At 42.0% G+C, this 26,921-nt stretch overlaps 1 protein-coding gene across 1 annotated transcript in view; it reads left to right on the top strand.

Moving 5' to 3' along the window:
- Positions 1 to 26,921, top strand: part of wdr70 (WD repeat domain 70) — a 42,382-nt gene that overhangs the window by 7,793 nt on the left and 7,668 nt on the right. The window contains exons 10-15 of the mRNA XM_008325874.3: positions 7,856 to 8,030; positions 17,283 to 17,382; positions 18,139 to 18,223; positions 18,311 to 18,449; positions 25,822 to 25,930; positions 26,319 to 26,396. Of these exons, the coding sequence (XP_008324096.1) occupies positions 7,856 to 8,030; positions 17,283 to 17,382; positions 18,139 to 18,223; positions 18,311 to 18,449; positions 25,822 to 25,930; positions 26,319 to 26,396 (686 nt within the window). The remainder of the gene's footprint in view (positions 1 to 7,855; positions 8,031 to 17,282; positions 17,383 to 18,138; positions 18,224 to 18,310; positions 18,450 to 25,821; positions 25,931 to 26,318; positions 26,397 to 26,921) is intronic.

Raw genomic sequence — 26,921 nt, 5'->3', positions numbered from 1 at the left:
AGGTTAGTCGGCCCTCACAGCTGTGCATTGACAAATGGCACATTTTACTGTAGACACTGTTCATGTACAGTGAGTTTATAAACAGGGTTTGGACCAGAACCGCCCTGCAGGAGAAGAGAAACAGGGTTCTGTAACAAGGTTCTGTTACAAGGACAGTAACATGGTTCTGTGACAGGGTTCTGTGACAGGGTTCTGTGACAGGGTTCTGTAACAGGGGTCTGTTACAAGGTTCTGTGACAGGGTTCAGTAATATGGTTCTTTTACAAGGTTCTGTAACAGGGTCAGTAACAGGGCTGTGACAAGGGTCGGTAACAGGGTTCTGTAACAGGGTTCTGTAACAGGGTTCTGTTACAGGGTTCTGTGTGACTAGGTGTTCTGGACTGGGAGCTCAGTGATGATCCTAAGTGAGTGTGACAGGCAGCAGTGCAGAACCCCATAGCTGTTATCATTAAGTGGAGAGTGAGGGGCCTGGCTCTGTGGGCCGGGCCGCAGCCCCGGTGTTTACCAGGACTCAGTGCTGGCCCAGATGTGGAGACTGGTTTATTTAACCCTGGAAATCCTCCCCTGGTTCTGGAAATCCTCCCTTGGCACGTTAGCACTGGGTGTTGCCTCTGGCCGCCGCGCAGCAGAGAAGAGCGCTGGGAGCCATTCGCAGGCCCGGCAGCTGCGGGCGAGGACGTTTCACGGCCGCAGCGGCGGAGCACGTCCACACGGCGGCCCGGCTCTGTGGGTCAGGAGAGCAGAACTGCCTGCTGGTGATTTACAGGTGCACATAGTTTGGGCTCCTAAATCTCCACTGTTGCACTTTGACTGATTATCACACTGGAAACGTGCACCGCTGTGCACCGCGGTGCAGTGCTGGGGTAATTGTGATAAAGTGCGACTGCGTGTGTGGTCAGATTTCAGAACGCTGCCGAGGTTATAACAGAGCGTGGATCTGAGAGTCATAGTTTCTGTGGACGGTCGCTGTCGTTACATCACAGTTAAAGACTGGATTTTTACACTGACTGAGACCAACAAAAAAGTCTCATCCAATTTGAGCAAAGATTAAATTTGTAATAATGACATAAATCAGTGTAAACAATACTTTATAAAAAAATTACCGAATCACTGGATTTTTTTTTTTAAAGTCTTGAAGTCAGCGGCTCGGCTCCACCTCCTTCACTTTTTACTTGTGCTGCACACACTGACTGACGCAGGCAGCTGGCTCAGGGCCCATTGGCCCCACTGGATGACCTTTGACCTGTTGTTTTGAAACATTGACGGATCATCTTTGAATGAAATTGAGCAAAGATTAAGTTTGTAATAATGATATAAATCAGTGTAAATAATACTTTATAAAAAAATTACCAAATCACTGGATTTTTTTTAAAGTCTTGAAGTCAGCGGTTCGGCTCCACCTCCTTCACTTTTTACTTGTGCTGCACACACTGACTGACGCAGGCAGCTGGCTCAGGGCCCATTGGCCCCACTGGATGACCTTTGACCTGTTGTTTTGAAACATTGACGGATCATCTTTGAATGAAAACAGTAAAGGGATATGACTGGATTCTTTTGGAATGAAGTAAATTAGTAAAACTGAAGTACTTTTTTTTTTAACTGTGTCCCACTGCGGCCCGATACCAAATGATCTACGGACCTGTACCCTGTCCCTGAACCAGAAGTTGGGAACCTCTGCTTTAGAGGAAACCCCAATTATATCACAGGAAAAGAAAATCAATGTATATTGAGTGTCACCATTCAGCTAAAAAATATCGGTATCTGACTTTTATGGTTATGGTTAGATGCTACGCTACAGACTCTGGTTCCAAATCGTCTGCCGTTACTAGATAAATGTGGACGTTTATTCTTATTTTTGTCCACACAGATTATGAATGATTTTGTTGTCGACTCCGTCTTCTCCCTTTTTATGTCTCCACCAGTCGACCATAGGCTCCGGACCCTGAATAGATACAGAACCTATAGAAGTCCTTTTCAGACCCGACTAACAGTGGGAGTGCCCCTTTAAACACCGGACCCACACCAGAGTCTTCACAGAGCCTTTCTTCTGTGTCCGCTTTTCAATCGCGCGTCCCTCCGGTTGTGTCGATTAGACAAAAGCTCATTAAGCGTGTTCACCGGACCGCCCAGTTCCTTCATTAAGGATTCTAAAAACCCTGGTTCTGAGCGGATTCTCATTCAGAAGAACAGCGTTCCAAATTCGATTCCATTAAAACCAGCACGATGTTCCTCAGGGAGAGACGGGGATGGAGTATGGAGGTGTAGCAGCAGGGGGCAGTGATTGTGTCCACTTCCTTCTACATTCATCTGCTCTTCAGTTTCACAGTTTGTTTCACCACGTTGTTCATCTTTGATCTGCGGCTGCTGAATATGTTGTTTTCCCTCAAAGGCTGAACATGTGGTTTTTGTTTTTTTTGTTTTTTTATTTTTGAATGCTGCGTAGACAAGTACGAGCCACGTGAAACAATTTCTTCATCAGCATCTTAACAGGAGTGTAGCTGAAAACTGACTCAGATCGTTTGTCAGGGTGGGTTTTTTTTTCAACTTCTCTTTCGTCACTAACGATTAACAACGTTGAAGCTGTTTTTCTTCAGAAAAAGTTCTATTGAAAGTGAGAGGCTACTGTAACTGTTGGTAGATCCTCTCTCCCTCTCTCTCTCTCTCTATCTGTCCCTCTCTCTCTCTCCCTCTCTCTCTCTATCTGTCCCTCTCTCTCTCTCCCTCTCTCTCTCTCTCTCTCCCTCTCTCTCTCTATCTGTCCCTCTCTCTCTCTCCCTCTCTCTCTCTCCCTCCCTCCCCCCCCCCCTACAAGAGTCCAGGACCATCACGGTCCTTCTAATTGGGCCCACATGGTACTCTGGACTCTGGTGTGTCCTGCACATGTGCACACATTAAAAAACACACACAATTTGAGGAATGTTACAAGAGACGTGAATGCCAGGGATTCCCTCCACGTTGGCCTGCGGACAGCGCCGCAGCTGGACGTGGACGCGTCGGTGTTGGCCAAGAGACTTAAAGAACGACTCGGCAGCTTCTGTTTCTGGGAAAGAAGCGAACTTCACATAGTTTCAATAAGGCAACAGGATTGGGAATAAGTATCAAATAATAAAAAAATAAAATAAAAATAAAGATAAACACAGACGAAACATGAACTGGATTTAAAACGAATGACACAAGTGAACGGGAATCTTCAAATGTAAGTTTTGGGTTTTTAAAAACTTGAAATTGAATCGACAAAATGTCATTTTGGTCCATGGGCCGCATAATAAATGATATATTACTATAAGTCCATGTTTTTCCCCTCTTTCTGCAAAGAAGTACAAGTATATTAGATATTTATTATTTAGTTGTATTTAATGGAATATAATTTTACAAAGAAATATCTGTTTGCGTTTCATTGTAATTTTTAAAATTCATCAAGTGGACCATACTGAACAGCCTAGTGGGCCTAGTTTTGGCCCGTGACCCGTATGTTTGACACCCCTGCGTCGTATATAGATCTAACCACCGCTGAGGGGCCACACAGTCACCGATACAGAGATGTCGGCTCTTATCTTTCTTCAGCCGCTTCCGTCAGTTGAACTCAACAAAACGTATTAAAATTAAAATCATTTAATTTAATAAATGCCACACACAGTTCATGGCTTGACTTTTATATTAAGGAGGAGACAGATTCACACTGCCTGCTCCACACACACACACACACACACACACACACACACACACTTGATCTTGAGTCTAAGCTGCATCTTTCCACAGTCTGTAAAATTGAAATATAGGCCACAGATTTATTTCCCTGAAATTCAGTAATCCAAACAGAAGGAAGGAAAAAAAAAGAAAAGGTGTGGACAGTGGGCAGCATGTTGGAGCCGTCCAACCGTCCACCGCACAGTTGGACACGTCAACTGTTGCATGTCCACTTCACCATCACCTACCACAGCCTTTGAGCAGGGCATGTGTTCTCCCTGTTTAAAGTTCAATCATGAACGCGTTGTGACTGAAACTCTTGGATCTTTAGTCGGTGTTTATTTATTTTTTTTTTTTTCATGGACCTGACCTGGATCTTTAGTCCTTTTTCTTTTGTGAGTTTATCTGCAGGATTTCACAGCAGAAACTGGCTCTGAATCAGAGGTGACAACACGTTGTTGGGTTGAAGCTACTGTTCAGTCGACCAGACCAAAGTCATCCACCTGCTGTATATTGACAATATTTAATATATACTGCTGAATATATATTTATATATACATTATAGGGTTTTTTGTTCAAATTGTATTTTATATAACAGTACATACTTCTACAAACTGTACCTGAGACTGTAATCTGCTTCATGGACACACACTATGCACTGTATCAGTTTTTGAATCAGGAATCGTTTGAATTAGGAATCAATTTTGAATCGAATCGTGACCCTAAGAATCGGAATCGAATCGTGAGACACCCAAAGATTCACATCCCTCATCGATTAAATGTTGATTAAATAGCTGTAGCTGTGTGGCACAAAATGATTTAATCATTGTATCGTTGCTAATCAAGTTCTAGAAATGTATTATATAAAAACATTTCTTTCTTTTTTTATATTATTTTTTGTTTGCTCATGATCTACCATTATTTTGCGATACCTTTACGATCTACTAGTAGATCCCGTCTACTTATTGGGCTCCTCCTGTATCATGTAATTATGTTGTACGTTTCCGCCCAGGTTTTACGACCTTTGTTTTCTTTCTTTCTTTCTTTATTTTTGTGCATTTTCCACCAAATCCTTCTGGGTTTTTTCGTACTCTGTCGATTTCTTCTTGGTTTTTGAGATTAACAGAGCCCTAGTTAGTGAGTCAACCAGTAGAAACCTCCATCCGGTTTTACCTCAGACGCAGACTACTTTTTCCCCTCCTTTTTTTTTTCCTTATCTCATCATCTGGGAAAAAGATCCCAGCAACCGTCACCCCCGCTCGGCCTGTAACCTGACAAACAGATCAAATCTGGGGCCGGGGGGAGTTGTCAGCGCTGGGTTGATGTGTGAACGACGGTACGACCTCGTAAAGTGCACATGCATGACTGAGTCTGTATGGGTCTCAATTTGATTACATTCAGCCCCGTGTCTGTGGAGCGGAGACGTGGGTAAGAGCCGGCTGCTGATCGGGTGGAAAACAGTGTCAACGTGTTGCCCTTTAAAGGGTGCGTTTGGATATTTTGACATCTTACATACATTTTTATTGTTACTTCCTGAAAAAGAAGAAGAAAAAAAAACCACCCACGCCCCGAATGCATACGGCTGTAGACCGGTCCAGATGTTTCCTCATTGGGTCGTCAGGAAACTTCTCTTCCCTGAGTTATTGTTTATTATCCTACTGGAAAATTAAACATCGCACTCAAGAAATTAAATCCAAGAGTTCCAGAAGATGTTGACCATTTGATTTCTAACCTAAAATTTAGCTACGAATTGACAGTTTTTCCCCAGTTGGACAAACAGACGATTAATGGATCAATTAATGGAAAAATAATTGACCGGTTAATCACTCCTGGGAACGATCTTTGTTGAAAGTAACAACGCAGTATTACCAAAACTGTGCTAAGCTAGCAAGCCGATATTTTTAAGTTCGTACGTACGTTAGCAATGTTAGCAATCTAGCTGAACTTTATACTCTCTGTTCAGTTTGCTGCGTTAACTACTCCGAAAGTTTGATTTTTTTAAAATATTTTTTAAACATTTTGTTGACTCTGAAACCCAATGAAGTATCGGAACTAATATTTGGTATTGGCGACAAAACCCCGTTTGCCCCCTTTGCCCCCCCTTCTCACCCCCACCCTTCATGCTCTGACAGTGAAGGCTGCTCCGTTGGTGACGGTCTCCATCCTTTCAGCTTTATCCCTCTGACAGCGAGCCGTGCCGTGTTTTGGAAAAGAACGCTCAGGATAAATAGCATTCCAGTTTTTGTGTGCGACGTGAAAGGTTATGTTGTCTTTATTGACCTGACAGACGCCTACGCCGGTCCTCTGTAAACAAAATAGAGCTGTCTGTGTGTGAGGCGGCAGGTGGACCAATTTGTCATTCAGTGTGGACGCCGTCATGTCCCATTCACTCTCTCTCACACACACACACACACACATCTGCTCGGTTCAACTCCACTGTATGCTGTGGAAGCCTTCGTTTCTGAACCAGGAAAACCTCTTTGACGTGAAGCTTTTCTGCACCTTATTTGAGTTTTTCTTTTTTTTTTAAACATAAGAGGAACTTTGATTTATGTGGATTTACACCAAACTCTGCCTGCAGGGTTTTATTTGACCCCTGCCAGCTCTCACTTAAACCATATGTCTTCAGTTGGCATTTGTATCACAATGTTGGACTTATCCAAACACAGTTGAGTGTGTGTGTGCGTCTGTGTGACTTTGTATCCCGCCACAGAGGAATCTTTGCCTGGCTGTTAGTAGCAGCCCTGCCCGTGTGTTTATACTCCTCCGCTGACCTCGTGACCCCAAAGGCCACGATGATCACGGAACGCGAGCTGCGGGTCAGGAGACACATTTGGACACATTCTGTCTGGTATGAATGTTGAGAGTTTGAGTTGTGTTTTTTTTTTTTTTTTCTCAAAATTTAGCAAGTACAAAGATGTGTCTTCTAAGTACTTCGTGGTGGTAGTAGAGTGTGTACGCTAGTAATAATACAAACAGTATAAATATATTCTTGACACAATCTTCAAATAGCGCTCTTTAATACAATAATTTCTTACATTTTTTACTAACAATAATGTGTCCATCTCACAGTAACACCCCCCAATACTTATAACCAGTGCATTTCAACGACATCCTTTAGGTTTATGACGGATTCCGTTCCCCACGAAAAACAGTTCCACTTAAACTCCCCACATCCAAGGACCAACGATGAGTCGGTGAGACTCATCGTTGCCACCGATGACCTCATCATACCCTTCTTGTCACATGTGAATGTGTTGGCAACTGTACTGTATAACGGTGTTATTCATTCCAGACCATTTCAGTCATAGCCTGAAACAGCGATTTCTAACCACTGTGCTGTGACACACCAGTCTGCTGTGAGGCATCATCAGGTGTGCGGCGGAAAATGTTTGTCTGAAAACATAATTATTATTTCAATGCAAATATTTTTGTCTATGTAAACGTAAGAGGCAGAACAATTAAATGCCCAGCAGATGGCAATAAAACTGGGGGGAAAAGAGAGCGAGACTCTGAGCTGATGAAGATCCTCTTGCGTGTCTTTCTTCAATTCCTGCGAATATGTCAAGGATTGTGTCGGAGGTTAATGTTGAGTCGGCTGTGAGTAAATTGAAAAGGGAAGATCGTTTTATTTCATTACAGTTAATTTTTTGCAAAATATTTTAAATAGTGGTGTGTCGTATGATTTTTCTAAAGTTATAAAATGTAGTCTTTCAAAAACGTTTCGGAAACACTGGGGTAAAACCTCCAATCAACAGTCAGTGTTGTTGCTTTTTAAATCACAGACCTGAACCTGTGAAAAAAAGTTTTTCTTGTTGTAGCAGCAAAGGATTCCTACAAAGTAAAGTAACCAGGACTTCTGGTCTTCAAAGTCTTCCAGGTTCTGTAATGTGTTCAGCAGATGTATGAGAGAATCAGAATTTCATGGGTGCTTCAGATATGGCTGTCAGACTGATCTACTGTCCTCCCTTGACCCCCCCCCCCTCCCTGACCCCCCCACACACCCTGCCACACACAGTCTTCTACCCTCATGTTCATATGAGGTGAACATGACTGGGCTTCACTGTATCACATGGTGTTAATGACTGTATGTGTTTGGACTGACAGATGTTGTCATGACTGATTCAGGGCCGCTGTCTGAAGTCACACTTTGTGTCCGTGTTCACAGCACCGTCCGCACGTGGGACGTGAAGTCAGAGAAGAAGCACAAGTCCGTGTTCAAGCCCCGCTCTTATCAGGGGAAGAAGGTCATCCCCACGTGTTGCACCTACAGCCGTGACGGGAAGCTGATCGCCGCCGGCTGTAACGACGGCACCATCCAGATCTGGGACAGAAACCTCAGCGTGAGTCTTATAACACACACACACACACACACACACCAGCACAATGTGGATGTAAACAGAGGATTTGCTCTGGCCTTGACTACAGCGGTCCTGAGAGTCAGGTCATCTGGTCACAGGCCGGAGAGGTCAAAGGTCGACAAGTCTCTCACACTGACCAGAATTTGAAAAATGCTTTGGTCCAAACAGAGGGTGAATATTTATATGAAACTTGTCTAATTGCAAATGTTTATTTTTTTAAATTTTTTATTTTTTTAAAAGGTTGGAGAATCTTTTCAACGCTGCGTTATCTAAAGTTTAGAGACCAAAGTTAAACATCAGCTCATTTAGAAAAAGAATTTAATTTGCAATATTTATCTTTTTTTGCTCTTTAAGGCCATATACAAGATACTCCTACTACAGTTAGCTGTTTTAGCTTATATGCTAATGGCTGTGCCAGGAGTAGGAGATCACATGACCAGGGAGACTGGAGTTTCAGACAATAATATGTTCTAAAAATTGAGACAATGTAAATCTTGTTCTATTAGATTTTTTTCATCTTTTACCAATTTAATTTTATTATAACGTACCAATATTCCAAGTCTAATTCCTAGTTTTTGTAAATGTACACACTGATTTTGATTGTTGACATCTGATAATATGGACAGTGAATGCACCGTCTCTTGTACCACTGCCTCATTAAATTCATCTTTAATTAAATTAACCAAAATTAACTCTTTAACATCTCAAAAAACCTAAAAAAGTTCCCTCCTTTAGCCACGAGCACGACAGTACTAACTGTTATGTGATGATTGAGTTACCTAGTAGTTGCTGGGACAACAAGCACGATTTTTCCACTGTTAGTTAATGTGGAAAAAAGCGGTGATCAAATGACGTGGTGGAGTTAACAGTTGATCTTGGCTCCTGGGAAACATTTCCTTTTTTTTTTCTCTCTTTTCTCTTCTCTGTTATCACACTAATGTCTGTTTAAAAACCACTCACAGACAGTGGGGAAAAACGCAGTTTCTACCACATGGTTGTCCTGAAGTTGAAGTGTCCCATCATTGATGTCTGTCTCCCTGGTCTTGACTTTGTGATGGGAGTCACAGTAACAGTCACTGTCACTCAGTCGTTTTACTGATGCTCAACCACACGCAGCGTTTCTACCGTTCTTCCTTTGTGATTACGAAGAGCTCCTCGTCAGCAAATGTGTTTCATTTCATTTCAATCCGCAGTGATAAGTCGAGTTTGGGTCGGAATTTCAGGTTGTCGGTCGACCAAGTCTCTCTCTGGTTGATTACAGTCCTAGAGTTTACAGATAAAGACGACAGCATTTGACGTTGATTAGGGGACCAACAGTCGACAGACTCTAAATGCTGCCTTTGTTTTTGAGCTACAAAATAAAAACAAAGCTGTAAAATCTTTCTTAGCATCAGAATGTAAACAACAAAGTCAATCTTTTGATTGGAGTTTGTAGATACAACAGTGGTGCTGCACTCTGACAGACTTTTCTGTTCTTCTCTTGACCCAACTTTACCACACTCTTTAAAACAGCTGGTACATTTTTGTCATTGAAATAATCTTTTCGTTAAATTTAGTTTGTATTTTTATTCTTATGTCTATATCTTGATTATTTTAATGTTTCCAAATTTAGGAATTTTATACCTGCAGTGCAGGTATTAAAACTTTTTTTTTTCTCGTCTCTTCCCTCTCGTATTTCCCTCCCCCCGGTGAGTGAGTCATGAATGAGCTCTTCAGATTTATCACCTCCTCCTTCTCCAAACTAAATATTTACCCTACATCCTATAGCATCTCATAATAGCTGTGTCTGCCGCCCCCCCCCCTCACCCCGCCCTGGAGCCGGGGAGCTTGTCAGAATGTTTCAGAAATGTTGTCAGTGCCCTCGGCCTTAATCAGCGACCCGCGCTGCTGACTCCAATTCAGCTACTACCGTAAAAAGAAGTTGACCTTTCACGGCAGCTCCCTTCCCCGACTCAGAACTATGGCCGCGGTACGGCAGCCATTACTCATGGTTGGAATATGCGCGCAGATCAATCACCATCAATCACGTATTTGACCGTGATCTGGCGCTCAACCTGAAGAGGAGCTATTGAGTCTGACACGTCAGGTTCTCGTACGCTGACATAGCCTGATTGATCCACGGAAGAGAGTCAAACAGGTCTCCCTCAGACGGCGGTGCCGTAGAGTGATTGCGTGTTCTTCCTCTGACCACAGGGGTCACTGCCAGAATTACCAGACTGCATGTACGCTAAAGGCACAGGTCTTCATTCCAGAACATTACTGGAACACAGAGGTCCGAGGAATGCAGTGATGTCATTGGTGGATGTTTTTTCAGACTTCAAAGTTAGAAGAAGTGGTTTTGATAAGCCGCGCCGCGGAGGTTGTTTTCATCCATACTTTCACTTTATCAATGTAATAAATCCTGATACTCGTGAGTTTTCAAGTAGTTCTGGCTCCGAAACTGGTCGACGATTAATAATCGGTTTCTTTCATCCAGTCTGTTCTGGTTTTCATAAAGTGTCAGGGTTTTTTTACTGTAGTACGATTTCAGCGCACACCGCCTTGATCTCTCATCTCATCGTCACCTCTTCAGTCCAATTTTTAATTCTATCATTTACATCCACCACAGAAAAAACAAACAAACGATGATATGATTCTGTTTATCCTCAGTCTCAACCACTTCCTTCGTGGTAATTCCAAATTATTTAGAAAGATGTCGATGGTCTGATAACGTACACACTGGTATTCTGAAGGGAAACTCTCCTATTAAAAGACTAAATAGATTATTAATAAGCCCTGAAACAAGATGTCGACACCAGTAGTGGATCCACACAGAAGAGGTTTTCTTTTGTTACTGTTTCACCTGTTCTTTCTCTACATTTATCCAACTACAAACCAAAATGTTAGAGAATCCCTCCCCCTTCACCCCCCCCCCCCCCCACCATTGTATTATCTGCACCCTCGATCTGAAAGTGATCCTCTAACACACGCGGCTTTACATCCCAATCGCCACTTGTTGATTTCCATGAAAGATCAGAGCAGCTGCTCCGAGCCTGCGGTTTCGAACACACCATTCTCAGAAAGTCAGCGAGGTTAAAGCGAGATATACCGCTGACCTCAGAGTGGGCATGGTTGCGTCTTTCAGGTGACCCGTCGTTTAGATATGCAGGTAGGAGACATGCAGAGCCGGTATTTATATAGCGACCCTCGGTGTGGTCAGCAACAGTTGTTCCTGCGGTAGATTGCTCTCATAGTCTGCTGAGCATGAAACCCAATGCTGTGTTCCTTCAGCTCTGCACGCGGGTTCTATGTAGACACACACACACACACACACACACAGCGGTCTGCGTTGGGAGCCGAGCATCTCTAATATAAATATTTCTGGTGTTTTATTTTATTTACTTTATTCCAATAATTTAGGAAACAACTTTCTGCGCGAAATCATTTATACGAGCGTTATAATCATAATAATAATAATAATAATTCATAACCGTCGGAGGTCCCGTTCGCTTCAAACCCGCACTGACACCGTGGTGATTAAATTAAAACACTTTATAGAGAATGTTCTTGGCCTGTGCACGGGGCATAGCTCGGGGAGGATGTCACAAGGCGTGAGAAAAACATTCAAACCCAGTCTCCGAGGGTCCGATTTCAAAGACGCGCCGCGTAGATTATCACAGGAAGCAAACGCCGTGGCATCTGCCAACGCCGGCCAACATCAGGATAGTAAACAAACAGTCAGGCTTTCACAACAGCAGCATATGTTCTAGAAATAACTGTGCTGGGTGTGTGTGTTCACGGTGAACACACCCCCGACCCCCCCCCTCATTCCTAACATGTAATCAAGCACGGCCATAACAGCAGCAGTTTACAATTTTCATAACAGATTAATTGATGTCGTGGAATAACGAAACCAAATGTTTTGGTTTATTGTGGGGTTTTTTGTGCGAGGCTAAAATTTCAATTAGAACAGGGGTCACCAACGTGGTGCCCACGGGGTCACCTGGTAGCCCCCGCGGACTGCCAATGGTGCCCACGGGGTATGTTCTAAAAAAAAATAAACCTAGTCAACAAGAGTGTGAAGAATGGTACTGTTACTGTGCTGTTTGAATCGGTTCCACTCGCAGTGATATTCAAATCTATGTCTGTCACAGAACTGATTATTATGGCATTGCTCAGGAAGTAGTTTTTTGGTTTACTGAGTCAGTGTTTCCCAAACTTCTTTTTTTTCTGGGGACCCATATTTTTCTTGAAGTAGCTCTGAGTTTTGAGAAGGTTGTTGTTGACCCCTGTCCTAGAAATTTGAGCCAGACGTAAATATGTTACCATCAAGGGCCACACGGTGGTTCAGTGGTTGACCTGCTTGCTGTTCAGGGTTGGCACTCTTGTTGTCCAGAAACATACAGGTTGAGTAATTTTCCATTTTTGTACACAATGTGTAAATGGTTGTTTGTCTATTTGTTGCCATGGCAACAACTGTTCTGTTCTTAACCCCACCCTTACCCAGTGACTTGACCTTAGTAGCTGATCTTTCCCTGTTACGATATGGATTTGCGCAGTTGTGTCTGTGTGTGTGTGTGTGTGTGTGTGTGTGTGCGTGTGTGTGTGTGTGCTCCTTAACTATTGCCCCCCACTGCTTCAGAACTGGGGCAGACGTCTTACCGTTACGTCTACGTCTCTACCCCAGCGTTACTACTGGTCTGCCCTTTCCCCTAAAGAATAAACACCCCAGTGTCTCAGCTCACTAGGTGGCGCTTGGCCATCAAATCAATAAACAACATTTTAGGTTATCTTTGTCGACAAGTCGACCACGCCTTATGGTTTAAAGTTGAAGTTGGCTTCATTTTGGGGATGGCTCTGTTGTCGATGCCCAGCGTTTTCCTCGTCAGTGTACGCTCTGTGTTATGATGTCATGACATGTCATGTTTACATAATGAGCACGGCACCCTCCCCCAGCAGAGGTGAGGAAACAGCAGGGGGGAGGTGGGATCAGACGACGCTAACTTCAGATTCTACAGTGTTGCAGCATTTCTTTGTTCTTTTGCTAGATTTTATCGTCATTCATTTTACAACCTTTTAAAACTTTAGAATTTGGAACATGGTTTCAGGCTTCTAACGCAGTATACATATATATACACATACACACACAGTAACGGAGTATACATATATACACACACACACACACACATATATATACACACACACATATACATTTATATGTATCTATATATACATACATATGTGTATATGGATATGTATGTATATATGTGTATATGATATATATATTTATATATACAGATATTTATATATGTATGTATATGCATATTTGTATGTATATGTAAATATGTATATATACACACATACGTATATATATATAAACAAGCACTGCTCAAATTTAAAAAAAAAAAAAATATATATATTTATATATTTTTTAGGGGGGGTGTTTTGGGTTTTTTTACATTAGCAGGGCTTGGTTTTTTTTTTTGTTTTTTTTTTTTCCCTCCACCTGTTTATCTCTGGCCAGGCTGTGTTCTCAAACATGACGTAAAAGCAGGAAACATTTATCTTTAGTGCAAACAGTCAGTGATTGGAGGCGGTGCAGTCTTACACAACATTACTACATGAAAAGGGTTAAAAATGCCGTGTGCAGGCAGCAGATGGTCTTAATCTTACACATGAAGACATCATATGGAAAGAGAGGGAAAACTATGTGGAGTGATTCATAGGCACGGAGCTAAAGCTCATAACGTTTCTCACCAGCTGACCTGAGGAAACCCCTCAGTGGGGTTAGAAATATGTTTTTAAACATGTTAGGTTCTCCGAACTTCGTAGTTTTCTTGTCTGATAAATCCCTTTTTATGGTTTGAATTGTCTGTACAGTAATGAGGAATGACTTCTTACACAAGCGATCATTAGCTTTTCCTTTGTTGCTGTCGTTAATCCCAACAACAAGTACCGAAAAGTAATACTGGTATTGGTTAGGGATGCCACAATCCGATACTCTGCGTCGGTCCAATATCGGTCAAAATTTCAGGATCGCATCGTAGCTAGTCCGATCCAATACCTACGCCCAAATGTTCAACATGCCATAAACAGGGTATTACCACCTCAACAACGGCAGCCAGAGGAGAAAAGACGGTTTTGGATTGATATCGGTATCGTTCCAAGTTGCGGTATCGGTATCTGTGTCGGACGTGAAAGAGTTGGTATCTGTCGGATGTGAAAGAGTTGTATCGATCAATTTTTTGTGGGGCAGGAATTGTCTTATCACAGAATGTAGACCTTCCCTTTACTCTGTCACTCTACTCCAGGGATTCTCAAAGTGTGGTGCAGGCACCCCTTGAGGTACGCAAGGTTAAAGATGTGATGGTGGTTTGGATCGTTTTTCTTTTTTTATTTGGTTTTTCACAAAAATAAAAACATTTCCTTTGTACTCATTTAAATCTGACATTAATGAATACATGCAGGTTATATATGTATGAAAAAATGCTGCTTTTATTAGAAAACTTGTAGAATTTTTTTTTTTTCTCTCAACGTTGTGTAGAATTGGGGGTGTGGCCACAAAGTTTAGGATTCGCTGCTCTACACTGACACGACTTTGATCTTTGTGTCACAGAGACCAGGCCTCATGTAATATAATTTAGCTCATTTTTATTTAAGACCTGACCTATGACCCCAACCTTTCAGGCTTGTATTAGAAAACATTGAAGAGTTTTTTCAACACTAAGACCGACCTTTTGACCTTTTGAACGGGAACAGCCAATGAATGTGTACATTAGAGGTAATCTGAGATTAAAAAAAGAAAAAAAAGTAAAAAAGAAAAGATGAACCTGTACGAGAATAAAATGCTGACGTAGTTGAAAAGAAAGAACAGAGCGAGAGAAGATGAAACCCCCCCGAGGAGCTAACGGTGTTATCTTTTAACGCCTCCACTTAATAACTTTCCTCCATTACTTTGTAAGTGAAGTATGGCCTGGTTTCCTTCCATCACTCATTCACCTCACCCCTCCTCCTCCCCCCCCCCCCTTTTCTTTTCTGCCCCTCTATCTTATCTGCCTTTCACGCTGTGTGCTCTCTCTCTCTTTTTCTTCTTCCCTTATCCTCCTTTCCTGGGACGAAGCCCGCGTTGCTGCAATTCCGCCTTTTCAGTGATTTATTTGCGCTCCGTTGAGAATTAATGAAAACGTAGCCGTATAAACCGAGGTTATGTTTGTTTGAGCGTTAGCCAGCCCGCTTCTCAGACTGTTGCTTCAGCAGCGTCCAGTAACGATCCCTCCCCGTAACCCGGTCCGTACCCAGGCCCGGATAGAACTGAGGAGTCCAGATCCACACAGGTACGGAGGAGTCGTGAGAATTTACACAAGAGCAGACTTTAAATGAGGGCTAAAATGATTAGTTATTGTTGAAACGCACGGAAAATTAATCAGCGGCAACTCAAACTCGGTGAGTTCAAGAAAAAAAAAATGTTAAAAAGGGAGTTTGGAAAAAAGGCCTCTTTTTTGGGGCTCAAGAAAAAAAAAACATCATTTCAAGATTTTAGTGAAGGGATGTTGGAAGTTCTGAACCACATCAAAGCCATGACAAATGCTTTATAAACAGTTGCGTTGCAGTTTGGATTCAGGCTGTTGCTCGCAACTTTCAGATTTCTTCTTTTTTAAAAGCCTGACATAAATCCTGACTCTGGTCATTCTTTAATGAGCCCATTTGCTTTTGCACACACGCAGTTCCGTTCTATTGATTTCTCATTCATTCATTTAAAGACCGCTGGAGGAAACGATGTGTGTGAGGGCAGAGTGATGAGCTGGGGCAGTTCCCGTCCAGAGACAGTGCAGACCTGGCACAATCGGTATCTCCGTAGTTCTGTTGCTCCACACTCACTGTGAGCGATGAGTGCTGAGGAAACGAGCCGAGTTTTATCTCGTCAGGAAAATAAAAATCATCACTGTAAGGTCGATTTTTTTTTTTTTTTAAATCACTTTTGTTAAATAGTCTTTTGCAGGCCTGTCATCAGTGAAGTGTTTTTCTGCTCTGACACAGTAGAGCAGTGGCCACTCAGCCTTTTTCACACCAAGGATTGGTGGCGTTAAATGATGCTTTAGGATCATGACATTTTCAAAATAAAACGTCAGAGTATCAGAGTCTGTGAGATTTATTTATTTATTTACAAAAATTGCTGGATGAAGTAATGAAATAACGTATTAATCCTTCCACTGTGAACCCCTGCAGCCTGGTACCGAATGACCCATAGACCGGTACCAGTCCGCAGACCAGGGTTTGGGAACCCCTGCAATAGTTTTCTGCCTGCATTCAGCCTGTCTGTGACAAACACTGGAGTAAAAGTCCAGAAAACACACTTCCAGCTCCACTGGCCTTTTGTTCAATCTTTAAAATCTCTTTGAAGAAGAAGAGAGAGTAATTGTTCATGTCTCCTCTAAAAAATAATCCAAAAATAAACCTCTTTGTGACCCTGGTGGTCCATATTTGTAACTGTTAGTTGTCGACGTTCTCAAGCAACACTTTTGACAAGAGCTGTCGTTACAGACTGAGACTTGTGACTGTGACTTCAGCGCTTGTTTGAGATTAAGAAAAAAGAAAAGAAAAAAAAGGATTTGGTAAAATGGAAATCTAAAGTTAGATCCGTCTGCTCTGATTGTTTTTGTCCGGTAAAATTGTCCGTGCAGCAGGGAAATGACCGGACTATTTATGGTACCAACGAAGGAAAATCCAAACACCAGATGGAAAGGTTAACTTCTCGGATACATACTGATGCCTTTTTTTTCTTCTTCTTCTTCTTTTTTTTTTACATTTTGGGAGATGTTAATGAAAAATGTTGTTTTGATGAAGTTACAGATGCTTTTTTTTTTTTTTTCTTAGCGGACAAACGAACCATGATTTCTACTGGTGATGTAAAACATGACTGAGTCACAAATCATCCTAGTCGTTGTAGACTTTCTCTGCGGCGTTTGTAATTAATAATAGTAGCTGCTGTTTGTTCAGCGAGAGAGGGATCACAGATAAAAGAGACATAACAGTCTAATAACAGCTAACAGCCGTTATTAAAAGAACATTTTTCTCCGTGTTTGTAATCTCTTATGCTGCTGCGTTCCTGTCCGTTTCCTGTGCACATCTGTTCCAGTCTCTCTTACTCTGTGTTTCTATGTCACATGAAGTTTATGTAAAAAATCCCCCAAACTCAACGTCCCAGCCTTTGGACACAGAGTGTCGTCAACCTTCATTTTTCTCGTTCCCCTTCAGGTGCACACAAAGTTCCACTGTCGACAAGCCCACAGTCCAGGATCCGACCCTTCCTGTATCTCCTTCTCCTACGACGGCACGACTCTGGCTTCACGGGGGGGTAAGACGCAGCGCCGTGCCCTGGTGGTTTGAATCACCGTCCGGTCGAGCCTCGAGTCTTTATTAGATTTAGATTTTAATCTGGACCAGCTCTTCAGAAGAGCGCGTCTGTTTTCACTGTTATTTAAAAACTAGTCAAGTAGTTTTTAACTGCAGGATAAACACACACTCACACACACACACACACACACACGCACGCATGCTTTTTGTAGAGGCTGTGATTGGCTTTCTAAAGGTGCATTACAACTAAACTTTGTGATTTGGTATGGACTTTGAACAAAAAAAAGACTTTAGATTATTTAGATCGGGGTCCCCAACCCCCGGTCCGTGGACAAGTCCCAGTCCATAGGTCAGTTGGTACCAGGCCACAGTGAAAAAATCTATTTAAAGATGTAGTTTTTTAAAGATATTCTGTCAATATTTTAAAATAACAGGTCATTCAGACTCTTGATACAAACAGAACAGAGTCTAAAATATGTTTTAATTTAAATGTAATGATCCTTAAATGCTCAGCACCTTGGTACTGCTCTGTAGTAACAAGTAGTACTTGCTCCCCAAAAGATTGGGGACCACTGGTATAGCTCCTGCGGGCCACACAAAACGGTTTGGCGGGCTGCATTTGGCCCCCGGGCCTTGAGTTTGACACATATGATTTAGATGAAACTGATTTGTAGATGAATTCCAATTACGTTGTCGTGGCTGGTGGGTAATTTTATGTGTCTGTAGCATTTGATGTACAAAACTCACATATTTCTAGGTGACGACACTCTGAAGATTTGGGACATACGGAACTTCAGGAAGCCAGTGAACGAGGCCGCTGGATTAACCAACTACTTTGCCATGTGAGCGACAGAAGTGTTTAAACCTGTTTTTTTTATGCTGCTGGTTTTGCATTTCATCCACTGACACTGTTGATGTTTGGCAATTAGGACGGAATGTTGCTTCAGCCCAGACGACAAGCTTCTGGTCACTGGGACGTCGGTGAAAAGAGAGCAGGGGAATGGAAAACTGGTCTTCTTCGACCGAGCCTCCTTTGAGAAGGTCTATGAAATAGAGGTCACCAACGCAGTAAGTCATGTTAAAATGTAGTGTGTGTGTGTATGTATATGTGTATCTATGTATACATATATATATGTGTATCTATGTGTATATATATATATATATATACACATAGATACACATATATATATGTATATATGTCTATGTCTATATACGTGTATATATGTCTATATACGTGTGTATATATGTATATATACCTACAGTATATATGTATGTATATATGTGTATATACAGTATGTATATATGTCTATATATGTATATGTGTATATATGTCTATATACGTGTATATATGTCTATATACGTGTGTATATATGTATATATACCTACAGTATATATGTATGTATATATGTGTATATATGTATATATATATACCTACAGTATATATGTATGTATATATGTATGTGTGTATATGTAAATGTGTATATATCTATATATACCTATGTATATATGTGTGTGTATATATGTATGTATATAGATATATATGTACATTCTCATATATATCTATATATTATATCATTATAATGTGTCCATCTGAAGTCGTGTCCAACCAAAGTCATTTAAATTGTATTAACATTGGAACCAGATCACAGATATTGAAATATTTGTTTTTCTTTCCATTATTGAAAATTTTATTTTGGTTTATATTAGGTTGTGTTATTTGACGTTTTTATTCTTTTAAATCCGTTCCTCTGAAGATGGCGGCGTCCTAGCAACAGAGCAGAAATACATATTTTAGCAATATTGATCTTGGAGGAAAAATAAACAAAAGCATTGTTTTAGAGTTAAACGCAGCGGACGATGATGAAAGTCTTGGACCGGGGCGGTGAAGGCAGAGAGCAGATTTGAAAAATGATGATTTAAGACCAACTATTAGAAAGTAATGTGATCTTTCCTCGTTGTGGGTAATGAAAGGCAGCACCGAGCTGCGGTCTTCAGACTCGTCTCTTGTCCAAACCTTTTCTTTTTATTTATCAGATTTAGTGCTAGTCTTTCCGTAGTCATTACAGCGACTCGGGCTAATGGCTTCAAGCTAGGGCACGACGGTTTCACTAGAGGCACTGAGTGGAAATGTTTGGCCGGGGGAATGACAGGGAGAAACGAGACAAAAGCTGGGTTTGTGTATCCGGATCGTGATCTGCCAACCAGCTGCCGTGTGCCTGCAAAACCTTGGCAAAGAGTCCGAGCTGAGTTCCTGCAACAGTTGTTCCAGCTTATGGGTAGAGAGCAGGCTGCATGTTCACTCACCCATTTTATCTCAGTGCAAATGTAATTAGAATGTTGTTTTGGCTCTGGTGTTTTTCAAACACAGTGTCATTTGCTGAGATCTCGAATTCCAGTTTAGATTTTCAGATGCCACACTTTGAATTTCAGGGTTCACAGCGCTGTGTTTCAGGATTGCCGTTTACCTGGAAATAAGCTGTTGTTGTTTTTAGAATAACTAGGAGTTCATGGTATGGAGTCCACAACATGCAACACAGTACATTTTTCTCTTCCTTTTCTCATTTTTAACAGTGTTGGTTTAAGTCACATAATAAATAAAGTAACAAAAACAGAATTAACAATAATCCCCCAAAACAGCTAAGTATTAGTGCAAAACAATATAATAAAAAAATTATATTAGACATAAACTTTCATATCCTACAAGTTATCAAAATCTACCCCAAAATCTAGTTGTGACTTTTGCCAAAGGATAGCTAGCAAGTTAGCTCAACATTTTCCGCCAAAAACTAAATGATGAAAAACCCAGCTAATTTTGACGATATACCGGAAGTTTTTTTAACTTACAAAAATACCATAACATTGATAAAAATATTAGATTTATCAGAAGATAACAGAAAAAGTTGAATGTTGACAATAGTTAGTTTACAGCTAATAGTTAGCCAAGACGATACTGTATCTAAAACCTCTCAGAGATTCAAAAAGGTTGAACATTGTTTAACACTTTACTGTTAAAACATGTATACATCGAGGTTTACATGTAACCCTTTACATCCAGGGGTCAAAGGTCACCAGCCTTTCCTGTCCCTGTGGTTGAGTTGACGGCGTACACGCTCGATCTTCTCTGAGGAAACAGTGTCGGTGTCACCGCGAGGTCGTGGCTGCTGTTAGTCTGTACGTTTCCCCAAAGTTAAACCACATTAAATTATGAAAGAGCTGAACAGTAAACAGTGGCTCTGAGGTTGAAGTGCTCTTGACTTTAGGGAGTTCATCACCGAGCGTGTCACTCAGAAACAGCCACCGCCGGCATCAGAGAGAGAGACAGAGACACTCTCCCCAGACACTTCAGGTCAAAGATTGTGTTAAGAACTTGACAACACTCTTCCTCTTCCTCTTCCTCCTCCTCCTCTTCCTCCTCCTATACATCAGCCTGTGGACGTTTGTCTTCTCCTTCACTGTAATGACGAGCGGTAAACATTTGAAAGTGTTTTTTTTCTCCATTGGCCTTTCACTTGTTTTTTTTTCATCTGTCCCAGTGTGAACCGTTCACCCAACATTTCTGATCCTACAGATTCTCCAACAGTATCTGAACCAGTCCTGAAACTAAATGAAGCCAATCTGGAGAACGACACAAGCTGCCAATGTCTGTGGCAACGGTTGATGTGTTGAATAAACCAAACCATCAACTTTTATATGGTCGTCATTAAAGTACTTCATTTTGGCGTGTTCCGCCCCCGACCGATGTCAACGGTTCACATATTTGTTCACGTTCCTACCGCCACATCCATTACATCGTCTGATGGGCAATTATTTTTGTTCAGTGTTGTTTTTTTTGCAACAATGTGTTGTGTTAGTTTGGCACTGAAATAAAGCGTCAGAGTTGATGGAAACACACGGAATGTTGGATGGAAATCGTAGAGCCATCGTTAAGGACGTTCTTCGTGGTCGTCAGTTGTCGATGTCACAGACGTTTTGTGAGAATGCTGTGAAATGGTTTTGACATTTTGGGATGAAGTTAATGAAATTTTGGAAAAGTATGTGAGGGGACATGTAGGGAGGTCTCGACGTGACTGTTTTGACCCTGTGGTCCAGGTTTTTGAGCCCAGTGGTAGAACAGTTTTCCTTCAGAGCAGAAACCTTTCTTGGAATCTTGGAATTTTTTTATATATATATTTCTAGTCCAATTCCTTACTAACTTTCTTGGAATCTTGGATTTTTTTTATATATATATATTTCTAGTCCAATTCCTTATGTATTTCTACGTCTTCCTCCTGAGGTTATTTTCATGGGTAAGCTTAAAACAGGTTCCCATAGTCCAGGTGTCCTCAACCTCCGGTCCAGGGACCGCTGCAGGACCATAAGTCATTTGATACCGGTCCACAGTCGGACACAGTGGGGAAAAAAACGACTTCAGTTTTACTACTTTACTACTTCATTCCAGAATAATCCAGTCATATCCCTTTACTGTTTTCACTCAAAGATAATCTGTCAATGTTTCAGAACAACAGGTCAAAGGTCATTCAGACTCTGATACTGACAGAAGAAAGTCTGAAGGAGGTTTGATTTGGAAAATGTAATGATCCTTCAACGATGGTGTGGTATTACTGGTCCACAGTTCCGGCTGGTACCAACTGTCATTGGTACAAAACAGGTAGAGGACCACTGACCTAGTCAACTCTACCAAGTTAGAGACTACTAACTTCATCTGTGACGATGTGTGGCTGCAGTGAGTTCAGTCCTGTTCATATCAGTCGTTTTCAGTTTCTGAATCTAAACTCTTAGTTTTCATCCTTCGTACATAACATAACAACCACTGTGTTACACCTTTGTCAAAACAAACAAGGATACTTTTTCTTCAACTTTCTAAAATAGTTCCGATGCCGGTGGTGGGTCTGTGGTCCTGGTGCACCCGGTGACCCTGACGAATGTGCTGCTGACGGTGTTTACACCAGCCACCTGCCGCTCAGATGGCCCAAGAATTTAAGTGCAGTCTTTATAAAGTGTCGTGGCAGGCGGGCCAGTGAAAGGACGGACCACCAATCATCTGTAACTAAACAGTCTGCACAGACCCAGACCCAGACCTGGACCCAGACCCAGACCTGGACCCAGACCCGGACCTGGACCCAGACCTGGACCCAGACCTGGACTCCTGGGTTGTTCTGTAGTCTGTAGCAGCAGAGACGGTTTTATACCCTGTGGTAAAAACTTCAAATACTCCTCAGCTTATCTCTGTGCATCAAAAGAGTCAGAGACCAGGTGAACCCCCCCGACCCCGGACCCCCCCCATCCCCCCCACCCCTGACTGTTAAAGCTCTGAACCGTTGGCTGGAGTCCAAACAGATGCCTCAGGAACTTTGTTGATCTCATGCCTTCTGTGATGTCTGTGTGGAGTTGAAAAAAAAAAAGATTAATTATGAGAATTTCTTCATTTGTCCTGCGGCCAGAATATCTGCAAATATTTTATAGACTTGAAAGGTCGATCCCACGACATTTCTCCAACCAATGTCATAATAATTAGTTCTGGGACATACAGTAGTAGACGCTTTTCCTACCATTGAAATATCACTGGAACCGATTCAAACAGCACAGTAACAGTACCATGTTTGACCCTGGTGTTGACTAGTTTTACTTTTATTATAAGTTTTACTTGTATTATAGTATTTAGTTCCAGTTAGATTCCAGTCCGTTCCCGGCTCATGGCTGTGTTGTCCCAGTTCCAGGCTGCTGTCATGTCAGGCCGCGTTTCCATTTTTCTTTGGCTAATCCTTTAAGCTCTTCCTTGTTGTCTGGGATGGAGCCTAATCTTCAGTTATCTCTCCAGATATCCTGAAGACCATCATTGCTCTGGATCAATAAAATGTACTTTATTTATTTATTTACCAAATTGCCTTTGTTTCTAGGAAATTTTAAATGTGTCTTGAGGTTCCATCCAGTGGTTCTCAAACCTTTTCTACTCTGAACCACCTGAGAAAACATGGATCTCTCTGACCATGAAGACCAACATTAGAATACAGCAGCGTTAGCCTCACAACCTCTCAAGTAGCTACACGTTTTTCTTTCTAAATGTTGTATTAATTCTGCATTGTATGTTTCAGATTTATTCAATTGAAAATGTGAATTTTTCCCCGCGTACCACTGGTGGTACACGGACCGCAGTTTAAGAACCACTGTTCTAATCCATTGTTGAATCTTCAGCTTTAACCACATGACTTTATTTGACAAAAATGGTAGGTCGTATCCAGCAGTGGCCTCAGTCTGTTTGGTTTTTTTCCCTCCGCCTTCTGGTATTTTTATTTGTCGGAATATGGACGTCTGCTACCGAACAACTGACGGAGTCAACTTTCCTCCTTCATGCCGTGATGTAATTTTGTGGACGTGAAGTGTAAACAGGGGAATTTCTGGAGCATAAACAGGCTTCTCTGAATATCTGGAAAGCAGACGCACGATTGGACGGGACCGAAAGGCGCTGTGATGTGGACACCTCGCTGCATCCAGCAGGGGTGGGCCGCGTTCACGGCCGTCCGCGTGGTCTGTCCCACTGTGGACAGGATGATTTGTTTGGTCTGAAGAGGCAGTTTCTCTGACTGTAATTACCTGGCTCTCCCGTCACTTTTATTTTGGTTTTACCGTCTGATTTGGAGGCATCGGCCGTTGCGTCGCTGAGCTGAAATTCCCGGGACCTTGACGAGACGTGCGTTGAGTGCAGCTGGATTCCTAACTGTCGTCTCTGCTTCTCCTGCGTGTGGGGACTGTCCCCTGACAGGAGACAATTTATTAGTCTAACGCTGAAGCACGTCCACGGAGTGTAGACGTCAATTAGCCCTGGGACGTGTTGACGCGTTCTTCGAGTTTCCTACGGGAACAGGTTCCACATTCGCTCATTTAAAAGTTGTCATTCAAAGAGAATACAGCACAGCGGCACCTACAGGCAGGTTGATTTCAATCGGTATATATATTTTTTTTTTTTTTTTTTTACAATTTCTTGAGGTGTGAATTGGCAAGAATATGGCGGTACGATACGCATTGTGATACGGGGTCAGTGACACGATATATTGCGATACTTTAGCCACAACAATATATTGGGTTTTTCCAACATAAAAAAGCAAATAATGCGTTGAAAACGGTGTTATTATTGACGTGGCATCAAAGTTAGCCCAGTTTGGAATTCAAAAGAAGGAGGTTACCGACCGTGACGTCGTCCACCTCCGCCAAAGAGACGCGATCAAATCTGAAGAGTTGACTCTGAGACGCTAACGTGACTTCGTACGTTAAGTTTGTATAAATATCTCTGATGAACACCTGGAGAGGTTTGTTCCTAAAGAGGCTGAAGCACTTCCTGTCCGCAGCAACCCTCGGAGCGTTCCTCTAAATACAGCCTCACAGAGCCGTGAGCTGACGCTGACTAATCCTCGTCTGTCCCAGGAGTCAAACCGATGACCTGCCCTCCAGATGTAACAAAATGTTAAATCACAGACTAAATCGTGGATTAGATTCAGCAGCGACGTTTTTTTTTATTCTTTTGTCAAACCTGATCAGGTCAAGAACAGAGAACAGAGTTTTTTTTCCCTCCCTTCAAACTCACTCCGTCTGTACGTGTGTGTATATTGAACTTACTGGTGTAGTATTTGCCCTTGCGTGTGTGTGTGTGTGTGTGTGTGTGTGTGTGTGTGTCAGTGTGATTGAGACTCCTTTCACTGGTGGTGTAGTAGAGAAGCTGAACAGCTGGGCGTTAAGCTGCTTTTGCCATCACAGAATCTGAACGAACTCGTCGTAGTAATTCCCACACACACACACCCCCCCACACACACACACACAGACCCACTGCCCTCGGTCTGCCTCGTCTGTTCCACATAAAGATGCAGCGCCGTGACTCAGATGTGTGTGTGTGTGTGTGTGTGTCAACTGGGAAGACAGTAAAAGAAAGCAAACGACGGAGGGGCTTCAGTTTGGACCGAGTGTGATTTCATGACACACTCTCTCTCTATGTCTCTTTCTCTCTCTCTCTCTCTCTCTCTGTCTGTCTTTTACACACACACACACACACACACACACACACACACACACACTCACCTCTGACTGGATGAATGTGCTCACATTCGCCCGTTGGCATCCAGCCATCTGTCAAACACAGACTGAGATCCAGCCCTGATCCCAACAACCAAATATAGTCAACCAGAACATCGGAGCACGCTCAGACTACAACCACCGACCTGGGTCACACACACACACACACACACACACAATACTCACCGTAATAAAATCTGGTAGTGACCCCTCTGGTGGTGTGAAGTGGATCCAGTCCACAGAAGCCAAAGTCGTTCCCGTCTTGATGTTGTTGATTCAAAACATGACCTCCTTTTCCCTCAACATTCAGTCGCTGTGAAGTATTTTCTTGGCCGTGTTGTGATGCTTCTGTGTGTGTGTGTGTGTGTGTGTTTTCCAGAGTGTGGTCCGCTGCCTGTGGCATCCCAAACTAAACCAGATAATGGTGGGAACTGGGAACGGTCTGGCCAAGGTCTACTACGATCCCGTCAAAAGCCACAGGTACGTACGTCTCAGGACTTTTCCACTGTCACAACAAAGACGTCAAATGGTGAAAACTTAGATTCTGCTGGACGTAAGTGTGTTGTTGTTGTTGTTGTTGTTGTTGTTGTTGTTGTTGTTGTTGTTGTTGTTGTTCTTCTTCTTTCCAAATTTCTTACGGTGACAAATAACAACCTCTCTTTCTAACAAAATAGAACTCAGATGGTTTTTTTTTGTTTGTTTTTTTTCCCTCCTCCTCCTGAGCCCAAACATTGTCAGGTTTTATCGTCTTGTGAAATAATCCAAATACAACTCAGTGGTTCGTGACGTCTGTGAAGTCGTGCGTGAAGCTGCTTTGGGCGTTGATGCGGTCGTGGTGTCTCGACGAGTCATCGGTGTTCGGTTTTTACGCTGAAGACTGTTGTAAAAAAAAAAAAAAAAAGTTACTNAAAGAGAAACACGCAGAGACGCTAACACAGGATTACATCATCACACGTGAGTTTTTTTTTTATTATATTTTTTGGTTATAAACACAAGGACGTACATCTGTTTCATATGTCCAACACCATCTAGTGTTGGACGCTGGAGAAATGGTCTTTCACTGCAGACACAACGCAGTTGGTGAAGCCGACACAAAGACCGTTTGATCCAGGACAGACTGAACCAGACGTAGACCCACTGTCGTTGAATTTTCAGTTTGGTCGGGGGGGTGTCACCAACTATATTTGTCAAAGGGCCAGGGAATTTTCTTGAGCAGACAGCTTGGGGGGCGGAACACTGAAATAAAATGCGAAAATGAAAAACAATCAAATTCTTGGTTTAACATTATTTGATGTTTATCCTTTATATCAGTATATATATATATGTATATGTATTGTATATATGTGTATATATATGTATTGTATATATGTGTATATATATGTATTGTATATATGTGTATATATATGTATTGTATATATGTGTATATATATGTATTGTATATATATGTGTATATATATATATACATATATATATTTATGT

This window comes from Cynoglossus semilaevis, chromosome 14, assembly GCF_000523025.1.
Source record: "Cynoglossus semilaevis isolate Cse_v1.0 chromosome 14, Cse_v1.0, whole genome shotgun sequence".
Taxonomy (NCBI): domain Eukaryota; kingdom Metazoa; phylum Chordata; class Actinopteri; order Pleuronectiformes; family Cynoglossidae; genus Cynoglossus; species Cynoglossus semilaevis.
Note: the sequence above shows the minus strand (reverse complement) of the source record. Positions and strands in the feature narration are given on the sequence as shown.